General features: G+C 44.0%; 1 protein-coding gene across 6 annotated transcripts in view; it reads right to left on the reverse strand.

The window, feature by feature from the left end:
* The window catches only part of CEP112 (centrosomal protein 112), a 1,022,051-nt gene that overhangs the window by 507,048 nt on the left and 489,998 nt on the right, over positions 1 to 25,005 (reverse strand). For all 6 annotated transcript variants that reach the window (XM_029599329.1, XM_029599330.1, XM_029599331.1 and 3 more), the window contains one exon: positions 5,738 to 5,873. In XM_029599329.1, coding sequence (XP_029455189.1) covers positions 5,738 to 5,873 — 136 coding nt within the window. The remainder of the gene's footprint in view (positions 1 to 5,737; positions 5,874 to 25,005) is intronic.

Below are 25,005 nucleotides of genomic sequence, written 5' to 3' on the forward strand. Positions count from 1 at the left end.
GAAGGAACCTTATCAGCATCAAAATAAAGAATTTCAAGAAAATAGTTCCTCAAGGTGCAGTAGGAATCCTCCCCCACTACCTTAGGAAAATTAAGGAAATAAAGATTTAAATGCCTGATATGATTCTCAAGATATTCCAGTCTTTGAGACAAATATTTCTATCCTTGACCACCGTCATATTAAAAGACTGAATATTCACAACAGCAGACTCAGTAGCTGTAACCTGGGATTTAATTTACCAAGCTATAAACCATAATTTTTTCCCATAGTGACAACTTTACTTGATAGATTATCAATTTTTATGTTACAATCCTTCAAGGAATAGCCAAAGCCTACCATCAGGTCCTATATGGCATCTACAGTGACCATCGCTGGCTTAGCTGATAAAGAAAAAGTTTCACCAGGAGACCCAAAAACCAAAGTACATGGGACTTCAATCACTGTCGATACAGCAAAATTCATTGGCTTTTCCTGGCTTTCAGCAGGAGAAGAAGCAGCGAAGCACGCAGCTAGGCCAGCACTTCGAGTCCTCGAACACAGGAGTAGGCAGCAGTGGCTGAGACAGCGAAGCTCCATTCTGAATCTCCTCCCCTCTGGCACCAACAGCACGTCATCTTGCAGCACCAGGGTTAGTAGAGGAGAAAGCAAAATTGCTTACCTGTAATAGGTGTTATCCCAGGACAGCAGGATGTAGTCCTCAAATATGGATGATGTCACTGGACAGAGCCATATCACGGAAAACTTTCTGTCAAAGTTTCTAGAAACTTTTGACTGGCACACTGAGCCCACTGAACATGCCCAGCATGCCATTATCCCTCAAGCCACAGGGGTCTCCCTTCAGTCTCGTTTGTAGCAATAAGTGTGAGCGAAAAAATAAAATAATAAATCTTTTCTGATCCAACTCCACGGGGTGGCGGGTGGGTTTCGTGAGGACTACATCCTGATGTCCTGGGATAACACCTATTACAGGTAAGCAATTTTGCTTTATCCCAGGACAAGCAAGATGATAGTCCTCACATAAGGGTGATTAGCAAGCTACAGGCTGAGTCATCTTTGTTTTGGACCAACAATGTAGAACTTGTGCAATAGGCACAACAACTGGTGTACTGTTGGAAAAAAAAATGAGGCAGCCTGAAATCACAGCAGGTTGGATGTGGAAGGAGTTGGGATTACACTGGAAATAAGTTCTTTAAGACAGATTGTCCAAAGACCGAATCTTGTCATCCTTCCTTGTCCAGGCAGTAATGAGCTGCAAATGTGTGAAGAGAGCTCCATGTTGCAGCTTTGCAGATGTCAGCAAATGGTACCGAACGATAGTGTGCTACTGAGGTTGCCATTGCACTAACTGAGTGCACTTTTACTTGTCCCTGGAGAGAAAGGCCAGCCTTTTCATAGCAGAAGTCTATACAATCTGCTAGCCAATTGGAGAGAGTTTGTTTGCCCACTGCCATACCCGGTTTGTTTTTGTCAAAAGAAACAAAGAGCTGGGTGGATTTTCTATGGGCTTTAGTGCGGTCTAGATAATACGCTAGCGCACGTTTACAGTCCAAGGTGTGCAAAACTCTTTTGACTTGGTTAGAGTAAGGTCTTGGAAAGAATGTGGGCAAATTTATAGACTGATTTAAGTGGAAATCTGTAACCACTTTGGGAAGGAATTTAGGGTTAGTACGCAGGACCACTCGGTCATGTAGGAACCTGGTATAGGGTGAGTATGTTACAAGTGCTTGTAACTCACTAACTCTTCTAGCAGATGTAATAGCTTCTAGGAAGAGAACTTTCCATGTAAGAAATTTAACATCGCAGGAGTCTATGGGCTCAAAAGGAGAACGCATGAGTCTTGCTAGGACTACATTAAGGTCCCATTCTGTGACTAGTGGCCGTAAAGGGGGTTTTAGTTGAATTAAACCTCTCATAATCTAATCTAGCAGGCATACACAACATAGTTGTGGATCGCCTCAGTCATCAGTTCCATCCCCACGAGTGGTCCCTGGATCCGGGACCACTCGTGGATTGTGCTGATATCGGGGCATCCTCTACTCCCTTGTGGTAAGCTGAGATTGCACTCAGGTGTACCCTTACCGACGAAGTCTGGAGACCAGAGTCTGAAAGGTGCCAGAGATAGTCTAATAAAGATCATGTGGGGCAGGAAAAGGGATCAATACCTTTCTCTGTGGACTACATGGTGAATTTTTTTCCACTTACAATGATAGGATTTTCGTGTAGAAGGCTTACATGAAGCTACAAACACTTGAGAGACATTAGTTGAAAGACTGATTGGTTGCAGGATCAAGCTTTCAACATCCAAGCTGTGAGGGATAGGGTCTGAAGGTTGAGGTGGCACAACCTGCCCTGGTCCTGAGTTATGAGAGGGGGTGCTGAGCCCAGGCGAATTGGTTCTCTGATGGAGAGGTCAAGAAGTATGGGAAACCATACTTGTTGAGGCCAATAAGGGGCTATGAGTATCATTGACCTCTTGTCCTGTTGTAGCTTCATTAGAGTTTTTGCTATGAGCGATATCGGGGGATATGCGTATAAGAAGCCTGTGTTCCAGGGACGAGCAAAGGCGTCCATGGTTAACTGGTTCCTCTGCTTCAGTAGGGAGCAGAATCTGTCCATTTTGTGATTCAGTTCGGATGCAAAGAGGTCTATTGTTGGTTGACCCCAACGTTGAAAGATTCTGGTCATTACCGCCGGATCCAGGGACCACTCGTGGGGATGGAACTGATGACTGAGGCGATCCACAATTACGTTGTGTATGCCTGCTAGATTAGTGGCCTGGAGAAACATGGTTAACTGTGTTAGGGCCCAGTCCCAAATCTGCATGGCTTCTTGGCAAAGGAGATAAAAGCCTGTACCTCCCTGTTTGTTCAGGTACCACATGGCAACTGTGTTCTCCGTTTGTATAAGAACAGTCTTGTGTGAAAGGCAGTCCTTGAATGCATATAAAGCATAACATATAGCTCGAAGCTCTAGGAAGTTGATTTGAAATGTGGTTTTGAGTTCTGTCCAAGTACCTTGAGTCTGAAGATTTGCTACATTCGCTCCCCAACCTAAGGTGGATGCATCTGTAGTTAAAGTGACTTGTGGAACTGGTTGCTGAAATGGTTGGCCTGTTAGAAAGTAGTTTGTGTTCGTCCACCAGAGGAGAGATGAACGTAACTGGTGGTTTATTTGAATTGGAGATGACAGCAGTTGAATAGCTTGGAGCCACTGTGATCTCAAAGTCCATTGCATTATTCTCATGGCTAATCTGGCCATAGGGGTGACGTGGACTGTGGAAGCCATGTGTCCCAGCAGAGTTAGAAACTGATGGGCTGTAGCCAGTGTCCTTGCGCGCAGAGATCTCGCTAATTTGGAGAGTGTGTCTGTGCAGTCTTTTGGTAGGAAGGCTTTGGACACGGTGGTGTTCAATTCTGCTCCGATGAAATGTAGAAGTCGAGATGGCATGAGATGCGATTTTTGGTAATTGATAAGAAATCCCGAGTGAAGCAGATTGATTGTGAGTTTAAGTGAGTCGAGAGCTCCTTGATGAGCCAGTCGTCCAGATAAGGAAAAACGTGTATGCTTTTCTTGTGTAAATGGGCCGCCACCACTGCTAGGCACTTTGGGGCCGATTTTAAATTTTGCGCGCGTATTATAAAATCCGGGGTCAGCGCGCGCAAGGGGGTGCACACTTGTCTACCTTGCATGCGCCGAGCCCTAGGGGAGGCCCGACGGCTTTCCCCTTTCCCTCCAAGGCCGCTCCGAAATCGGAGCGGCCTTGGAGGGAACTTTTTTTTTGGTCGTCCCCCACCTTTCCCTCCCTTCCCCTATCTAACCCACCTCCCAGCCCTACCTAAATCCCCCCCCCCCCCACCTTGTTTCGGAGAGTTACGCCTCTGGCAGGTGTAACTTGCGTGTGCCGGCTCGCTAGGCCCCGATACAGGCTGCTGTGTCGGGGCACTCGGCCATGCCTGCCAGACCAGACACAAAAGATAGCATTAATTGCTGCCCGGATAAAAGGTGAGTTTCGAATGGGAAAAAGTGCACCTTCCCCTTTCTTTTAGATGGCAAAATTCAAGCGAAAAAATCAGAAGGAAACAAGAAGCAGTTTCCAGCATCCACCATCTTGCCCTCGAGGAGTTGGCCTTCTTCTAGCGCATCCTTTTTAATGCAGCAGCTCATTAAAATATAACATCGGGTGCCCAGAAGAATTGGCTGTGCATGTGTTAGGAAAACAGGCGCTCAATACGAGCGCCTGTTTTAATGCGCGTCTTATTGCATCGGCTTGTAAGTTTGTACCGGTGGCAATGGAGGGTAAAGCGAATTGCCCAAGGTCACAAGAAGCAGCAGTGAGATTTGAACCTGGTTTCCCTGGTTTATAGCCCACTGCTGTAACTAACCATTAGGCTACTCCTACATTCCTAAAGCTGTGGAATCAACCGTATAGGGACTCAAACCCTTAGAGGTGAATTGTAAAAGCCTGATGCAAACCAAAACCAGGAGATATGCGATAATGTCTGACTGGCGCGCGTTGAGTGGATTTTAAAAGTCACCCCTGTTTGCGCATATCTCCCAGTATGTGCACAAGTGAGAAAGCCCAAAAAAAGAGTGGGACATGGGCATGGTTTGGGCAGGGCAAGGGCAGGACATGGGCATTCCAAGATTTTAATATGGAATGTGTGCACAAGTATTTAAGCTCACAAGCATACACTGGGGTTCCCTGCTATGTAACTTTACTACTGCTATGGATGGCGTGTAAGTAATAAAATAAAAAAATCTAGACTAGTCAGCAGGGTTTAAAGGGTCGAGGCTAACAGGGGGAAAGGGAGATTATTAAACTAGGGAGGTTGGGAAGTCCTGCCCTTTAACTGGGCGAACTGGGAACGAACTATGAAAACTCCCTATGGTGTTAGCACATGTCCCTTATAAAATTTCCCTACTTAACGCGGTAGAGGCGGCATTTGCATGCACATGAGCGCGTCTATATAAACTCGTGCGCACATGCACGCATATACATCCTATTTTATACCATACACGCATATGTCATAAAATGGCCATACCCTTTGGCACAGCTGTCTCAAAGTTACCATCTTAAACTTGTGATCCAAAGTCTGACACCTTAATCATTTAGGCCACACAAACAAGGCTAAAAACAATGCATGTGGCTTTCAAAATACAATTTTCACGCATTATCTTCCAGTCTTGCCCAAAACACATATAGAAACATATACAAACACATAGAACATGACAGCAGAACAAGAACATGTGGCCCATCTAGTCTGCCCATCCATCCAATTAATTTACATTATAATTCTCGCCCTTAGATATGCCTTCCCCAGTTGCAGCGTATGTACATTGTAGAACACTGCACATGCTTTTTGGCAGATTAGGGAAGGGTAGGACAATTTTGAGACTGCTAATTAAAGAGGGTATATTGTAATTTAAATAGATAAATGGCTTTGAAAATTGGCTGCTAAAGAAATACACGTGGAAGTAAAAAATGGACTTAAAAAATCTGCACATTAAATACCTATGTCACATTGCAATTCTAATATATTCTTGGTAAGTACAAGCAGTAGTGTCGCAATGACAATTCTGGCTTTATCAAGATGAATCGACTACCGACATCTTGTCTTGACCTAAAATCAATCCTGCCATAGGAGAAGATTTGAAGCAGTGCTTCTAGCATTATCAGAATGTGCCACTGTAGCGAGTGAAAGAGTTTCAGAAGAATTTGTACTGTGACCTCCCTCACCTGCTGTTTCATTTCCGCGTAGATTTTTTCTGAGTTCAGCTCCACCTGCCGCTTAAACTGCTCCAGGGCAGCATCAGCCTGTTGGGCCTGTAGCCTCTGTATCTCTGTCACCCGAGTCAGCTGCTCCTCTTTCTCTCTAGAAAGGCAGAGAAAATCTTCAGAGCTCAAGCATAAAAATAAAAGGACAAATGTAGCGAAAAAGAAAAAGGTCTTTAACCCTATCAGTTTAACAGTTTGAAAGTTTCAATTCCCTGTCCCAGATATGCAAAACTTCATTTTAAAGAGATCTTTAGAAACAGGTAACAAATAGGTACCACAAGGCAACAAAGGTTTGGCCGGAATGGGCAGTGTTATCTTCTCTTTGTCTAGAAATTGCATTGAGTTATCTGAACAAAGAGGGAAACTCACATCAAAGTAACATCACATACAATGCTTTGAAGCCAATGACATGGTGGGTCAAAGTCAAACCATTTTACTATGTAAGATATTTTTCTAAAAATGAGTAGAAGAAATGTTTTGCTGATGTTTAAAGCAACTGTTTATCTTGGTATAAATCATTTTGACTAGCAAGTATGATACCCCTAGTTGTGAATAAAGGCTTACTGAGCCATAGCCCCAAGTAGAGGTCGTTCCAGACTGAGCTGAAACCTCAGACAAACATGAGAAAACCCCTGGGTTAAAAGGAAAAAAAGGGGGACAGATTAACTTTTTGAAAAATGTGTTTTGGAAGCTAGGAGTCTTTCACCAAATAAATTGCAAACCTCCACACTCAGGGGCGGATTTTCAGAGCCCTGCTCGCCTAAATCCGCCCAAATCCGGGCGGATTTAGGCGAGCAGGGCCCTGCGCGCCGGTGAGCCTATTTTACATAGGCCTACCGGCGCGCGCAGAACCCCGGGACTCGCGTAAGTCCCGGGGTTTTCGGAGGGGGGCGTGTCGGGGGCGGGACCGAGCGCAGCGGCGTTTTCAGGGCGTGTCGGCAGCATTTTGGGGGCGGGTACGGGGCGTGGCTATGGCCCGGGGCGGTCCGGGGGCATGGCCGCGCCCTCCGTACCCGCCCCCAGGTCGCGTCCCGGCGCGCAAGAGGCCCGCTGGCGCGCGGGGATTTACGCCTCCCGGAGGGAGGCGTAAATCCCCCGACAAAGGTAAGGGGGGGCTTAGACAGGGCCGGGTGGGTGGGTTAGGTAGGGGAAGGGAGGGGAAGGTGAGGGGAGGGCAAAAGGAAGTTCCCTCCGAGGCCGCTCCGATTTTGGAGCGGCCTCGGAGGGAACGGGGGTAGGCTGCGCGGCTCGGCGCGTGCTGGCTATACAAAATCAATAGCCTTGCGCACGCCGATCCAGGTTTTTAGCAGATATGCGCGGCTCCGCACATATCTACTAAAATCCAGCTTACTTTTGCTTGCGCCTGATGCGCCAGCAAAAGTAGGCCAATTCGCGCTATTGAAAATCTACACCTCAGTGTTTTGATTTAATGTTTTCCGAAGAAGGTTACTTACATCACGCTCCCTTGCCTATGAACAGCTACTGTTTTGAGCGTAAACTGACACTCCGTCTCTTTCGGCAAAAGGAATATATGCTCCTCTGAGGGCTACCAAGTAGCAGAGGAACACAATTTTTAACCCAAGTGATGCCCACTAAATGAATGAGAAATTAATGACATTATATGGATTTTATATCCCCAAGAAAGGTCCAATCCAGAATTGTCGCCAGGTTAAACATACTCCTTGAATGGATCCCAAGGGAGAGCAAAAGGTTAAGCAACCACACATCCTCTAAGAGAGCCATTTTCAAACAGCCCACATAGGATAAGGTCTATGAGTACTTTTTACTTGTAGACTTTTAGCCAGAATTTTCAAAGCGGATTTAAGCACAGATATCTGCTTTGAAAATTTGAGGGTGTGCCTGAACTCCATGCGGCACACAAAAATGTAAAGTATGTGCATTAATTGTGATCCCGCCCCAACTCAGCTCCCCCAGAACACCTATTTATTATGCACAAAATAAGTGCAAAATTGTGTTCTGCTATTTACAGAGATCTACTTGTACGCAGAAAACTAGGTTTTATACATGCAAGTGCCTTTGAAAATTATCCCCTAAATACTACAGCACCTTTGTTTTCAGCTCCTGGCATTTTCAGAACATACCATTTGCTTTTTCTGGCATCTCCACTCTAATACATGACTTCAGCAAAATCAGCAGAACTTTATAGAGAAATTCCTGTAAAATCTCTAGCACATCTACAAAAACCCTTCAAGGTTATAAATTAAAACAATATATAATTTATTTTAATATTTGCAGTTATAAAATATATGAATCTTAAGTTATTCAACGGCCTTATGACTGCTTTTTAGGTATTTGTAGCTCCTCACTGGTTCTGAGTTTTTTGGGCTCTGACTTATTTAGTATTGGTTATTTTCTTCAAATAGGTGAGCATTTTGATATTTAGGGGAGGCAGGGCCAGTGTGTCCCAATAAGCAAACTAGGCAATCGCCTAGGGTGCCAGCCATTAGGGGGCAGCAAAGAGCAGCTACGTAGGGCCGAGAGCGGAGCCCAGCCCACTCACGGCCAAGAGGAGTAGAGACTCAGTGGGCCACGAGCGGTAGAGACTCAGCGGGCCACGAGCGGTAGACTCTCAGCAGCCGAAAAATGCAGGCACTCTGCATGCTGCAAGCAGCACCCATCCTGTCATGGCCGAGAGAAGCAGACACTCGGGAGGCTGCAAGCAGCACCTATTCTGCTCACGGCTGAGAGAAGCAGCCTTGGCGGGCCACAAGTGGTGCCTCTGTTTGTGAGTGTGTGTGAGTGAGAGGGATTGTGTGCAAACAAGAGAGCAATGGTTTTAGTGAGAGAGAGGGAGGGAGCCTGTGTAAGGGTGCGGGTGTGAGTGAGACAAGGAACCTAAGGGCTGGATTTTAAAAGGGGTACGCGCGTAACCCTTTTAAAACCCCCCTGCGCACGCTGAGCCTATTTTGCATAGGCTCGGCGGCGCACGCAAGTCCCGGGGCTTGCAAAAAGGGGCGGTCGGGGGCGTGGCCAGGGGGGCACAGTTTTGGATCGGGGGCGTGTTCGGGGGGGGCGTGTGGGGGGTCCGGGGGCGTGGCCGAGTGCCCTAACACAGCGGCCTGTGTCAGGGCTTGCTGCGCCGGTGCGCGTAAGTTACTACTACCCGGAGGCAGTAGTAACTTTTAAGATAAAGGTGGGGGGGGGGTCTAGATAGGGCCGGGGGGGTGGGTTAGGTAGGGGAAGGGAGGGGAAGGTGCGGGGGGTGGAAGGAAAGCTCCCTCCGAGGCCGCTCCGATTTTGGAGCGGCCTTGGAGGGAACGGGCAGCGCACGCAGGGCTCAGCGCGCGCAAGTTGCGTAGTTGCAAGTTGCGTAGTTGTAAGTTGCGTAGCCTATAAAATCCGACCCCGGATTTTATAGGCTACGCACTTATCTTATAAAATACAGTGCACTTTTGTTCATGCCTGATGCGCGAACAAAAGTACGCATGCGTGCTCTCTTTTAAAATGTACCCCTAAGTGTGTGTAAGCAAGGGGGCCTGTCTGAGTGAATGAGGTTGGGGCCGGGACCGGGAGGGGGACAGGCGCAAGGCAGAAGGTTCACCTAGGGCGCCTAATACCCTTGCACTGTCCCTGGGGGGAGGGGTTAGTTATTTTCCAGTCCCTCCATGAGAGATGGAGGCTGGGATGGATGATATTTTCAGGGCTTGCCCTGTATTATGCTGATATTTTTGTATTTGAGGATAATATTATTGTACTGTGTTGTTGTGTGTGTGATTGCTGTAAGCCCCTTTGGGTCATTGTTTGAGAAAAGCCAGTTAGAAATGTAAGTGGAAAAAAATAAAAACATGAAACCGAGGCCTGAACATCACAAGAACTTACAAATGCATTTTTCATGATGCACTGCTGCTTTAAATTGTGAAATGTTTTGAAATTAGATAAATATGCTCCAACAGAAAGTGAAAAAATGAAAGAAAGAAGTATCTATAATTTCCTATGTAGAGCTATAGAATTATACAGGCTCCCTCTTGCTGGGTGCTTGGCTTATACTGTAATTACAGCATCAGTTTGCTGGATGGTTGAAAACATGGTATTCAGTACATTACAAATTTCTGTCATGAGCACAAAATGGTAAAAACTGTTTAAGGGGTACATTTTAAAGCCCGGGGGAGCTTTCAAGCCTGCAGGTGTTTTCAAGCTGTGGGTCTGCATACACATTTTCAAAGATAAACTCCCTGTTGAATTTTCCTTCAAAAGCAGGGCCAGCCAACACTGCAGATACTTCAGTATTTGTGGACTTTGTACTTGCTTTGCAGTAGATGCAAATTCCGCGCTGTAAACCATGCTTAGAGATCTCAAAATGAAATCCCTGTGCGTCGTCTGCTGGCTCCCCCTTCCTCCTCTCTCCCCAGCTCCCATCCCTTTGTGCATACCTGGGAACTCTCTGGATTTGGCCCGGAGGCTCCGGAATTCTAAAAGAATTACTGGGTCTCCGGGCCAATACCAGAAATCTCCGGGTGCTGCAGCAAAACCAATCTGCTTGGACCCGGAAAGAAGAAAGGAACGTCATTGGTCTTGCGCAGCTGAAAAAGGAGAAACTCGACAGTGATTTCTTCCATCTCCAGACCTTTTTAACTCTTAACTTTGCTTCCTCATGACACCACCTGCTCCTGCACAGCCTGTTTCCTGTATCCAGCCACTTGCCTGCCCCATCCTGTTTGCCTTGGCCAATCGACATTACGATTTCCTGCCCGTGCATCAAACGAGGAGTAAGAAACAGGCAGCGTCCACTTCCACAGCACAGGAGGAGAAGGAAGAGGCTGCTGCTGCTCCAGGAGCCCAAGTTAGAGTCTGCTGTTGCTAGTGTGTTTTGAAAGGGGGGGAGAGAGAATGAATGAGCAAGTCTGTGAGAGTGAGTGAGTGCGTATGTGTGTAGGAAGAAGAGATCTGAGAGTGTATGTAGGTGAGTAGGAGAGAACTGAGTGCATGAGCATGGGTGTGAAAGTGAGTGGGCATGTGTGTATGAAAGGGGGAGAGACGTGAGTGTGTGTATATTGATGGGAGAATGGCAGAAGTAAAGATGTAAATGGACATGTGAGAATGTGAGAGAATGAGCAGTGAAAGTAAGTGTAAACATGTAAGAGTGTTTATGAGAGCAAATTTGTGAGCATCCAGTCCCACTGTGCAATTGCCCTCCCCCCCATCCTTTCCCCGGCTAATCCATGGTAATCTCAGGGTGATGGAAGTCAAAAGTTCCCAGGTATGCCTTTGTGGCATGGGTACTTTCATCTACAGAGGGGGAGGGCCTAGCAACTCAAGTTGCTTAGTTACTCAAGTAAAAATCTCTTGAATTTATTTTTGCCTGTTCAGTATAAAAACAAATCATAGATTAACTTTATAATAATAGTTAATAAATATCTTAAATATAATTCCATATATTCACAAGCTATTTTGGGGAAAATAAAATTTATATCAAAGTGTATCAACATCAGAGGTCATTCTGAAACGTTAAAACACTCGGTTATATATACAAGTTTGCAGCAAGCTGCCATATTTAGCTTGAATATGTTGCTCTGTAGCCATTAAAAAATCTAATGTGGAAGTCAGCTGCTTAGAATTAACTGTGCCTGTTAAAGGGCATAAAAAGCTGAAAATATACAAGATGAGGTGTGATAAATATCCCATGTTAACCATAACATGAAAGATTACATTAACAGTTAGAATGAATACGGAACTTTACTTAAAATCAATACAAGGTAGTATTTCATGGTTAGAAGACATTGTGAGGAATTAACTGAGATGATTAAAGCTGATTGGATAAGGCCTTCATTGTGCATGTCAGTGCTACATATATGGTTCTCAACTCTGTGATGAGCAGTAGTGTTGTACATTGTGATTATGTACATTTTTATATCCATACATAAGACCCAATACAATAACAGTAACTTACAGAGTTAGGGAAGAAAATTCACTCAGTGACTACAATGGCTGCCCAAGCCTTCCTCTCCTCCTTCCCCTGAATACAAAGAAACAAGACCCCCTCACAGCTGCCATGCCCCTGAATACTAAAAAAAAAAAAAAAAAAAAAAAAGGTGGCTGCTCTCTCATACCCTAACTATCCCTTTTAAGATCTTCAAAAGTAAACCTGGAGAAGGAGGGTGTGCTCCTCCCTCTTTGCTGGCTGGCACTGAGCTTCAAAACAGCACCCAGTGATCTCATGCACTCCTTTGCCCTGGCACATGGGATGCAAAGGAGTGCATAAGGTCACTGGACAACTTTGGAAAGCTTGGCACCTGTTTTCCTTCCCCCAGTTTGAAGACCTCCTAATACTATAAAAACAATTGTAACAGCTTTGACACAGGCATGCGATGGTCCCTCTATATGCAGTAGGAATTTTAGGCCATTATATAATTAGATATTTCCATCTCAGACAGATAGAATCAGAGGTGTAGATAATAGCTGAAAAATTGCTATTTTCTTGCGTTAAAGTTTTGAAGGTGATCCAAGAAAGTGATTACTGCTTTAAGATAAGAAGAGCAGAAAAATAAATACATGTGAGAATTACATCCATCATAGAAGAGTTTCTTACATTGGTTTATAATACACATCTCTTTACAATATAAATAATTGAGGGAATGATAATATATGTCTTCCGATGGATGGAAAAAAGGTTTCTGCCAAAATACCCTAGAGAACATTTTCAAGAATAGTCAGTCCTTATGCAGGGCTGGATTGAGGCATAGGCAACATAGGCATATGCCTATGGCACCAAATTCTGAAGATGCCTAAAAACTAGGACTCTGTAGGGGAATGGCTACAGTGATAGCTTATCTAATATTAATAGATAACCTGGGATTAAAAGTCATTTGTTTAAGTTTAAGAAATCAGAAGTGAGGTAGCTAAGCTTTTATTGCAACAGCAATAGTATATAAAGGGCTTACGGTAGATAGTTTTATTTTACGTTTTTGGCTTAACAGAGCAAAGCACTCTTGTTACAAAAGTTATGCAAACATTCCTGTGTTAACTCAAAGTTAACTTGCACTTGTGAAATATGCATTGCCAATTAACTATCCCAGCTAAAGTAGTAATTAGAACAGTATCTCACCCTAAGTCCAGAGTAGTATGGTCATGCTCCTAGAGGATCAGAGATCCTGTATTATGGCATGGAGAGCTGTAGCTCTAGTGGGCATCTGACAGGATAATTCCACAGTCTCAGGCAGGAGAATTCACAGATGCCTCTGTAAGCAATGCAGGTAGGAACTGGGTGAAGATAGCTTAATTTACCAGGGCTTAAGCTGGCACAAGACTGGTAAATACTCCAAAGCTAACAGTGCAGAGCTGGGCCAAGCTTTGAACCCACTCTCGAACATAGTTTTGTGTAAAGAGCCTCATGGTCTGAATTCACGGGGATAGAGTTTACGTGAATGGTAGCATGAATAGGAAAAATATTCCATAGTCTGTAAAGACCAAAGTCTTTTCTATGCTTCAAACTTCATACATATGCAGATGCATACAGTCCAAATGTTGATCATGATTGAATATTACCCTCATCCATAGACATGGGATTGGTAGGCTCCTCATATGATGCCTTCATAGTTGGTATGCATATGCATATTCTCACACAGCATAATGAGGTGCATAGGAGATATTCGCTGAACAATACTTGCTTCATGCTAGATTCATAACCAAGGCTTAGCAGTTCTGGGTCCAGGCTGTACCAGCAAATTGTGAAGCGTAAACAGATGTCTAATATGAAGAATAAGGGCAGTTTCTTCTCTCTGCGTAATTCTCACAGTCTCATGTTAAATTGCAGAGGTCATCACGTGGCTTGAAATAAGAAATTACTACTTACCTGTTAATTTCCTTTTCTTTAGGACAGTCAGATGAATCCAGAACAAATGGGTTATGCACCTCTACCAGCAGATGGAGACGAAGCAAACTTACATCACAGTATATATACCCCTGCAGTGACATCAGCCTGCCAGTATTTTCTTCAAAAGCAACTGAGGACAGACTAGCAAAAAACTTGATTAAAAACAGATAACCAATGCAGTACTACTCAGCCAACAGACAACATTATGTTCAGTCAAGAATGTAATAACACTAGTCTAGGGACTGGAGTACCGCCAGTAATCCCTGTAACATGTAGGCACACAGAAGGTTCATTATGCAATCATTCAGCAGCCAAGAATGGAAAGCTGGATTCATCTAACTGTCTGAAAGAAAAGGAAATTATCAGGTAAGTAGTAATTTCTCATTTCTTAGCGTCTAGTCAGATGAATCCAGTACAAGTGGGATGTATCCAAGCTACTCCCAAATAGGGTGGGGGGCTGCCCTTAGTCTAGTCAAAACCGCACATGCAAGGCCGCGTCCTCTCAGGCCTGCGCAGCCAGATGATAATACCTGGAAAAGGTGTGTAAGGAGGATCATGTCGCAGTTTGGCAAATGTTGACTGGAGACCACAATCTCACGTCTGCCCATGACACTGCCTGAGTCCTAGTGGAATGAGCCCTAACCGGACTATGCTACAGTTTCCCAGCATCCATATATGCAGCTGTGACTACCTCATTAATACAATGAGCTATTGCAGCCCGGAGGCTGGTTCTTCCTGCCTAGTACTGCCGTGAAGAACAAACAGGTGATCCAACTTCTGCAAAGGCCCAGTAACATCCAGATACCTGACAATATGCCTCTTGACATCCACGGGTCATAACAGACAACACTCATCTGCATCTCTCTCTCTGTCCAGAGACAGCAGGGAGATGGACTGATTCAAATGAAACTCAATGATCAAAAGGGAAGGAACAATACATAGCTGTATCGCCCCTAGAGTCACTTGGAGAAATGACTCCCGGCAAGTCAAGGAAGTAAAGCAAATTCAATATCTTAACCTTACAATTTTGAGAGGCTCTTTACAAAATGTTCTACAATTCTTATTCATGAATCGACATTTTTTAATTAATCATTCTATTACCTCACTGTACCTCAGTCATGTGTTCATAGGTCCATGCCACTGTCTCTGTTAAACTATTATTTATTTATTTATGTATTTATTAAGGCTTTTATATACCGACTTTCTTGATACAAATCAAATCAATTCGGTTTACAATGAACTAAGCAGAGTATACAATTAACCAATCAACAAGAGATACGGAGCATACAGTTACATTATAACAAGGAAGCCTTAACTTGGAGTAGGAAAATAAAGAAGGGGTGAACGGAGCAATAAATATATAAATAAAATGAAATAAAATATAATAAATACTATATACAGAAGAGGGGGCAAGGGGCCAACCTCTCTTTAGTGGATATTATGCATGAAAAATTTGGAGAGTTTTGTTTACAGAGATGTGTGGTGTACAATTCTAGATCAGGCAATGGAGTTTGTAGTGGGGAAGGCTTGGCTGAACAGCCATGTCTTTAGTTTCTTTTTAAAAGTTGTTAGACAAGTCTCCAATCTGAGGTCCGGAGGCATGGCGTTCCACATGGAAGGGCCTGCGGTAGAGAATGACCGGTCTCTGAGGTTTGCGTGGTGCACTAATTTGATTGTAGGAACGTGTAAAGATCCCTTGTAAGCATCCCTTAAAGGCCTGGCTGTCGAGTGCAGTCTGAGAGGATGAGACAGGTCAAGCGGGGTTTGATGGTGGATATTTTTATGGATGATTGTGAGAGATTTATGGAGGATCCGGAAATTTACTGGGAGCCAGTGGAGATCTTTTAGAATGGGAGAAATATGCTCTCTCCGATTGGTATTTGTCAAAATCCTTGCCGCTGCATTTTGTAGCAGCTGGAGCGGTTTAATGGTAGAGGCTGGAAGACCATGCAGAATGGAGTTGCAATAGTCGATCTTGGAGAACAGAATGGCTTGGAGGACGGATCTGAAATCGTAGTGGAATAGGAGCGGTTTGAGTTTTTTGAGTACTTGTAACTTGTAAAAGCACTCCTTAGTAGTGTGTTTTATAAAATGCTTTAGGTTCAGGTGACTGTCGATTAAGACTCCAAGATCTCTGGCGTGTGATATATGTGGAATATTTTGTGATTGGAGAAGTATGGGACTACCTTCTGGAGTAATTAGCAAGAGTTCGGTTTTAGAAGTGTTGAGCACAAGGTTGAGGCTGGATAAGTAGTGGTTTATAGTTTGTAGATGAGAGTTCCATAACCTGAGTGTTGAGTCCAATGATTTGGATATAGGGATTAAAATTTGAAGGTCATCTGCGTAAATATAAAATTTGAGTTTGAGGTTTGAAAGTAGGTGGCAGAGGGGGAGAATGTAGATATTAAACAGGGTGGGTGATAGGGAGGAGCCCTGGGGGACGCCAAAAGGAGCATTAGTGTGAGGTGATTCCATGTTTTTAATTTTTACCTTATAGCCTCTATTACTGAGGAAAGATTCGAACCATCTGAGGGCTGAACCTATAATTCCTATGTCTGAGAGTCGGTTTAGGAGGATGTTGTGATTTACCGTATCAAAAGCCGCAGAGATGTCGAGGAGAGCTAAGAGAAATGACTGTCCTTTATCAAAACCAATATATAGTTGATCCAGGAGGGAGGTGAGGAGGGTTTCCGTATTGTGTTCTTTTCGGAAACCATATTGTGACGTGTGAAGTATATTGTGGTCTTCTAGGTAATTTGAAAGTTGCTTATTTACAATTTTCTCCATGATCTTAGATACAAATGGGAGATTTGATATGGGACGGTAATTGTTGAGGTCTTCCGGGTCCAGGTTGGATTTTTTGAGTATGGGTTTGAGCGTGGCCAATTTGAGCGCGTCCGGGAATGTTCCTTGTGTAAGGGAACAATTGATGATATCAGCTAGATATTTGGATATGTATTCTGGAATGAGAATCAGTAACTTGGAGGGTATTTGGTCCAGCGGGTGGGTCGAAGGTTTCATTCTTTTTATCAGCGATTCTACCTCTAAAGTGTGGGTCGAATCAAAGGAGTCCAATCTTATGTCTAAGTTTGGTAGGAGAACTGTGTCCGGAAGAGTAGGATTTGTGTTGACAGGTAATCTAGCCAGGGTATTGGTGATTTTATTTTGAAAGAATAAGGCCAGGTCATTGGCCTTTGATTGAGCTGTATCATCAGGGATATTAGGAAGAGCCGTTTTGGTAAGTTCCGAAACATAGGAGAAGAGGGCCCTCGCATCATATAGCATATCGTGGATGCGATGAGCATAGAAATCTCTTTTTGTTCGGAGTGTTGCTGATCTGTACTGGTGGAGAGTAGTTTTGTATATGGAAAGAGTGAGGGGATTAGAATTCTTCCTCCATTCTTTTTCTTTCCGTCTTAGATTTTGCTTCTGAGTGCGGAGTTCATTTGAGAACCATGGTTGCTTATTTTTTATGGGAGGGGTTTATAATTTTTTTTGACAGTGGGCATAATTCGTTGGCTATCATTTCAGTGATGTTTTGTCATGAGGTGATAGCTGAATTAGGATTTGAAAGATCCAAGTTTGGGAGTTTTCTGATCAGGGATTTGCCAAGCTGAAGATTACCTGCTGAAGATTCAGAATTATATTTTAAAATATAGAGCATTCTTCTTGCTTGATTCTAGGGTTGTCAACTGGCTCCAGATTTTAGGACAGGCTGATCCAGTCCTAGTTTTTTCCCACTGCATGCATCAACTTGTAGTCTTGCTTTTCTGAATAAATACATAGGTAGATCAGCACTGCAACTTCCTCATTCAATGGGTAAAGCCAGGACTGGATCAATCTATCCTGAAAGCCTGGAGCCAGTTGGCAAACCTACTGCATACCTAAGAGACCAAAACACAAGTAGATATATAGTAACTTGGTAATTTATTTTAAAAGATTTCTGTTGTATCCAACGTTCATAGAAGGGTATAATAAAACATACATAAAATAAAGGACCTACTGGAACTAAAAACACAACTAGTATCCAAGTAAAAATAAAAATAATATGGCCCACCAAGTGGCAAAATTACACTAGAACTGGAGCTTAAAGGCTTGTCTGAGTAAGTACAACTTCAGTTATTTCTTAAATGTCTGTATTCAAGTGATCAGCCTCGGATTATCTGGCAGCGAGGTCCACAAGGTAGGCCCTGCCACCGAAAAAGCTCATTCCCTTTCCATTTATTACTTTTAAACTGCCATAGCAGATACTGGACCTGCCCATTTCAATGTACAATATTTAAAACCACAAAATAAATAAATTAAAATTAAAAAAATTAAAATCACAATAAATCATATAAAACCAGTGTTATAAATGATAGCAGATAAAGACTAAATTGTCCATCTAGTCTGCTAGATTGAAATTCTTCCATTTTTGCTAGATGAGTATATAGATTCCAATATATATCCCAATATCAACTCCTCCCTACTCATGTCTTTTACCTGACCCTCCAATTTTGCCCTACCACTGAGCTCCATAATCTGTCCCAAGAATGGACAAAATTTGTTTAAAGTTCTATCTTCTACTCCCTCTGTTTATAGGCCACTTCAGACCTTATCAGGCCATGTCATCTTCAACTTTGATTCCTACAAGAGTACATCCAAAACCTATGTACCCTTCCATATCTTATCAAGTTTTGTAATAATCTATACAGCCACCAAAAGTGAGGCTACTATCCAAAATGCTTTGCCTCCCCATGCTCACTGAAGTTTATTATTTAACCATGGTTATACATGTTACTCCAGGTTTCTTGAAAACCTGATGCGGTTAGACCACAAAAACTACTGTTAGAGCTGTAACCAGTATTCCATGATATCAAAAATATTTTTTCTCTCTCTAGTTATTTCATTGTATTCTGTTATATCATCAGATATTGAGAGCCTCTCATTTATAACATAAATAGAAGCAGAGAAGACTTGAAGATGCATTATGAGCTACATATTGAGCAGAATTAGTCTTTGTTTTTATGCTATAGTGCATGTGGATAACAGCAGCCACTGACAGTATAGCCCCCCCCCCCCCCCCCCCCCCCAATTCTATACAACTATGTACTGCCTCGTGGTCCTAGATGCTTTGCTATATAGACCACACCCAATCCTTCAAACCCTGATACTGAGTCTAACTCTGAACCCATATAACAAGCAAGGTACCATCAAATAAAATACCACAGAAATTAATCTGTATGTCAAGAGATAATTCTATGGCTTTGTCACCACTTATATGATGTGGGTGTCCCAAAGCCAGAAGCATTTCCCTTTGCCAACACCTCTTCCTGAAAAGGAGTGTTTTCTATGATTATGCACATCACACCTGAAGCATGTGAGCACATGACATGACATACAATTGCTGTTCTCTTCAGAGGAGGAGAAAGACAGAGATGAGATCCTGGTCCCTGCATGAGCCCCAGCTGAAATCACCACTGTAGAGCCTTCTTCCTGTTATGCCCCGGGATCTAGGGATACTGGGACTCAGAATGGCCAGCCTTTGCTGGCCAAGGAAAGTCTGAATCCCTTCTACCCCTCCCACCATCAGCTTCTGCCCTGCCAGGGACTTCTGAACATGGCCAATTGTTTGGCGCACCCACTCCAAGCAATGAGCCAGTGTCACAGTGGGCTTTTGGGGAGGGTATACAGATGAAGGGTGAAGGAGATACGAGGGACCCAAACAAACCTCAGGAATCTGCCAGTATGATGGGATGCCTCTTTCAGATTCACAAGTGCCTCATTGTGGCTGTTCGAATCATTGCCATGAGGCTTCCACCAAACCCACCAGATTCCTAGGTCTGCAACACCTCGCCCCCTAGCTCCCTGGGCCTTTTTTATGTAAATAGTTTAATCCCTAGAATGCCCCACCCCTGTTCCATTTTTTTATACTGTAAATAGTTTTTACATTTTGTTATAAAATGTAATTAATATAAAAGTTTTATATATATTGTGTATATTTTGGGTGTGGTCCCCATTGTTTTCTACCTATGTTTTTTTTGTACAATAAAACAGCATTAATAATATACTACAGCCATAATTCTTTGCAGCACACATAGCCCTGCATGTTGGTTTTTCTAATACTTGTTAGACTCTTATCTACTCTTACATAAGCATAGGTAGTTGGTTTAATTCTATGAACCTTGTAACCCCTAAAACTGCTTCCAATAAGAAAGACCACTAATTAAAAGGTATAGATCCACAAAGACCTTCCCTAAGGGCACCAGATGCCACAAGCAGGGATTATTGTGTCGATTTTAAGACCTGCGCGCGCACATGTGCGTGTGTTAGAAAATACGATATCCGCGCATGCATGTGTGGGCTGATAGCCTCCTCCATGCGCGGGGGGGGGGGGGTATTTTAAAAGGCCACACAGGGCAACGAAAGTAGGGCTTCCCCAGTTCTCTATACACCAACCTAACCTTCCTACCCTTTCCCCCCCTCTCCTCCCCGATCCCTAACCACTTCCTAGCTAGTTACTTTTTTTTGTTAGATTACTTACTGCTAATCTCCGCACACTGGCCGGCTGCTGGCACGCGCTGTCCCAGCCCCCCGCCCCTCCCCACCCAACCTCTGCCCCCTCCCCCCCCCCCTTTTGAGAGGCCCGGCACTTCAGCATGTAACGAGGGTTATGCTTGTGGCTGGGCCCTTCTGAAAATGTGCGCAGTGCGCACAAGGCCCAGCCATGCACATAACCCCCCATTTTTACGCTTGTGGGCCTCTGAAAATTAGCCCATACGTGCAGAACGTTTCTAGTATTTTAGGTATTCCTTTAAATAAAATTATAAAAGCATAGGGAGATTAGGAGCATGCCTGAAGTGGCCCTTTCAGAATCCTTACACTTGGAAACAGAGAAGAAGTTTGATATAAATGCTCTGGCTAGGAGCTGTATTAACATGAAGCAGGCTGCTGCTTAAAGGTCTATTACGTTATCTGCATGTCCCATAGACTTCTGTTGTAACTGAAAATAAATTCAGTATTTCAAAGACTACAGAGATGGCATGCCTACCATCCTTAAAACTGGTGTCAGATTTATGGCCAGCACACAGCCTACCCCTCTCCATACACACAATGGCTATCATTAAAAGTAGAGTCATGATTTTTTTTCAGCAGCTTCCCAGCTCCCATCTACCAAACGCTTTCAAGACTTACCCACAAAAACCTTTCAAAGGAACACTGCCTGCTCGAAGACTGCTAGCCTTTTGTTGTACAGGACATCTAGGATCCAGTGCTTTTAGAGAACGTGTAGACCAAAGGTGCCAGCTAAGAGTAATCAGTCAATTCTTGGTGATTAAATTAGAAGGCCCCCTCACTCGCTTCCACCACAGGTATAAACTAAAACACTGAACAGATTTAAGGCAATCATCAGAGCTGATCTAGCACCTGGAACATGGGCTGAACAGTAATTGTCGTCAGCAATTTCACATTCATACTGATTTCACAACATAAAGGGTTCGAGGGGTAAAAAAAACAACAGAGTATCTAAACCTGGTGTACAGAAAATGGTTTTGGATACATTGAAGGCTGGGGTCGTGTATGGAGCAGTAAAAGGCTATATGGTAAGGATGACCTACATTTGTCTGTAGCAGGATGTTAGGGAGCGCTGGGAGAGCAGTCCCAACTTGTGGAGATAGTGTGCCCTTAGGCCTCGGCACGACCCCAAAGGACTCCAAGGCAGCACCGAGGTAGGCAAGATGTATCCCAGCATGGGTGGAGACGGACGGTCTGACCCTCTGCCGGACCTGCATGCTTCTGGAGCCAGCACATAGTGTTGGTTATTGAACAGTCCTCCGACCATTCCCAGCCCTTTCGGACCTGCCACAAGGAATGACAAGAAGCAGCAGGCTGGACTAAGGACGAGGGCAGACGAAGGCTCTGGAACATAGAGACCCTAGACATAGACATGTAACTTGGAGGTACAGACTAAGACTCACTTGAGTGCGCAGACAAAGACTCGTGCAAGGACTTTGGACGAAGGTTCAAAAGCAAGGTACTGCAGGCAAAGGTATTCAGGAGCAAGATCAAGTACTAGGTTCAGACTGCGGCGCAGTGCGCCCTACACAGCCCACCACAGGGCGGACCCACGGGACTGGTCGCGGACCATGCTTGAATGCGAAGCAGGCTCTAGACGAGGTGTGGAATAGATGAAAACTGGAACAAGGCGAAGATTCGGTAGAAGCCTGTACCAAGGCGTGCCCTACATAGCCCATTCTAGGATGGTCGCGGACCACGCTGGAATGGCACAGGTTCAGTCAGAGTCTTTGGCATGGACAGACACAAAGCAAGGAACTCCAAAGCCCGGGAAAAGATTCAAGCACAGGATTCAAGATTCTCTAGGATTCAAAGACAACTCAGGATTCAAGACTTAGGACTGAAGCAGAAGCCTTCCGGAGGCTTGCACAGCGGAGATGAAGATGGCCTTTGTACCGTGAGGCGCCCTACACAGCCCGCCCGTGGGCTATTCGTGGACCACGACAATGGCACACCAAGGAAGTGGACATCAAGGAACCTGGGGTACAGGACATCAGGAACAGGCGAGGAACATCAGGACAAGATTACTGACATCAAGATGAGACATGGATCTCCAACGAAGAACGAAGGCCTGACGAAGAGCTAGAAGGCGAGACATCCAGGAGCAAGTAACTCCAATGCAAGGCAAAACAGAACTGAAAGAGAAGTCCTTTTATAGAGCAGGAAGCAGGCAACTCCCTGGGAGGAGTTTAGATGGGCCACACCCGGCTGGCCCTATAACTAAAGAGAAGAGCTACGGGCCGACCCCTTAGGAAGAAGGGGCGAGGCCCAAACCAGAAAGTCAAGGAGGAAGCAGAGCAGGCCTCAGGTAGGCCCAGATGGCAACGGTGGCCTCCCAGGCCATGGAGCAAAACCGGGATAGACTGTCCAGGCAAGGCCCCGGCTTTGGTGCAGCCTCCAGAGAAAAGGTGAGAGGCCTCTCGTGGCACAGCTATGATAGGAACTGTAACACAGGAAGGAGGATGCTAAGTGAGAAATTCAGAGCATATATTATCAGACATTTAAACTAAAGAATGGGGGTGGCAGGAGATGGTCAATGAAATGGAAAAGTGTCACCCCCAAGCAATACAAGGCATGGGAGGAGAAAATTAAAAAAATCAATCAGCACAAAAAAGCAGAAAAAATGCATATGAAGTTCAACAAATCAAGGGGAAAAAAATTGGAAAGCTATGTCTACAAATGCTCGTAGTTTGGGCAATAAAATCCCAGACCTGCAGGCCCTAATGGTGGAGGCGGACTTGGACATTGCTGCTGTCATGGAGACATGGTTCACAGATTCTCATGATTGGGAGTCGGCCATACCAGACTATAACTTGTTAAGGAAGGACAGAGAGGACAGAAAAGGGGGAGGAGTTATTCTTTATGTCAAGAATAATATCCAAGAAACTGAACTGCAAGGAAAGTGGGGTACAGAAGAAGAAGCATTATGGGCCGTCCTAAAAAAAGATGATGGTTCATCCATTTTTACTGGTGTGGTTTACAGGCTTCCAATTCAAACGGAAAAACGGGACAGAGATCTGGTCGAAGACATCCAAAATGGGGGAAAGAAAGGAAAAGTGTTGATTGTTAGAGACTTTAATATGATGAAAGTAGACTGGAGAATCCCTTCTGCAGAATCTACTAGAAGTAGAGAGATAGTGCACTGCAAGGGGCTCTCTTCTAACAAATGGTAATAGAACCCATGAGGGAGGGTGTTATACTCGACCTAGTGCTCACTAACGGGGAGATTGTCTCTAATGTCTGGGGGGAAGGGGGTGCCCACCTCAGCACCAGTGATCATCAAACGGTTTGGTTTGACATCACGAATAAGACATGGAGAAGTTAAACGAAGACCTGAATTTTGCATTTCAAAAATACGGACTTTGTCGAAATGGGGTCATACCTGGAGGTAGAACTAGAAGACTGGGAGAAAATGGGAGAGGTGAAACAACAGTGGGCCAAACTAAAAGGAGCAATTACAAAAGCAACAAATCTATATGTTAGAAAAGTAAACAAAATCAAGAGAAATAAGAAACTGATCTGGTTCTCAAAGGAGGTGGCTGGCATAATAAAAGCAAAAAAAGCAGCATTCAAGAATTATACAGGATCCCAAAAAGAAAAACACAGAGAAGAATATCTGGTAAAACTTAGGGAGACAAAAAAAGTAATCAAGAAAACAAAAAGTCTGGCAGAAGAAAGGATTGCCAAAAAGGTAAAGTGAGATGACAAAACATTCTTCAGATACATCAGAGAAAGGAGAAAGGTCCAAAGATGTATAGTGAAATTGAAAGGTGATAAGGATCAATATGTGGAGAGAGATGAAGAAATGGTGGAAATATTAAACAAATACTTCAGTTCGGTGTTCACTAAAGATGACCCTGGAGAAAGACCATCGCTTGTTAACAAGACTGTAGAAGGGGGTGGAGTAGATGAAACTCCATTTACAGAAGAGAATTATGGAAAGCTGAAAGTGGACAAAGCTATGGGGCCTGATAAGGTTCATCCCAGGATACTGAGGGAGCTCAGAGATGTGCTGGCGGGTCTGCTATATGACCTGTTCAATAGATCCTTGGAAATGAGAGTGGTGCCAAACGAATGGAGAAAAGTGATGGTCCCACTTCACAAGAGTGAGAGCAGAAAGGAGGCTGGAAAATACAGGCCAGTTAGCCTCACCTCGGTGGTGGGAAAATGAGTGGAAACTCTGCTGAAGGAAAGGATAGTGAACTATCTACAATTCAGTGGGTTGCTCGATCTAAGGCAGCATGGATTCACCAGGGGAAGGTCCTGTCAGACGATTCTGATTGATTTCTTTGATTGGGTAACTAGAGAACTGGATCAGGGAAGAGTGCTCGATGTGATTTACTTGGATTTTAGTAAAGCTTTTGATATGGTCTCCCATATAAGACTCATGAATAAAATGAGAAGCTTGGTTGGCGTCTCTATGTGGTTGAAAACCAGAACTGAGAGGCCGGTGTTCTTATACAGGAAAGGGAGGCAGAGTTTAACATAAATGTATCACTCAAAATTCCTGGCGGAACTTAAATCAGTACTAATATTAGACTCAAGGACGCTGCTGATATAAATAGGGATTAGAGAGTTTTTATGTTGTACCACTCCACATCTTCACTGAGACCACTGGGTGAAAACGTATTGAGTCAAAAGATAAATTTCTGTTCCTGATATTTCAATAATACTGAGATTTGATATCTCAGATCGAATGTCGGTATATAATAAATAAATAAATAAAATCCCTCTTAGTGGAACCCGCACCAGGTGAAGGACTGTCCATCTTAACTGTTGAAATGTATGTCCATGCTCAACACAATGGGCAACCAAAAGTGCATGTATGGTCAAGTTGTTAATATGA

This window comes from Rhinatrema bivittatum, chromosome 4 (assembly GCF_901001135.1).
Source record: "Rhinatrema bivittatum chromosome 4, aRhiBiv1.1, whole genome shotgun sequence".
Classification (NCBI taxonomy): Eukaryota; Metazoa; Chordata; class Amphibia; order Gymnophiona; family Rhinatrematidae; genus Rhinatrema; species Rhinatrema bivittatum.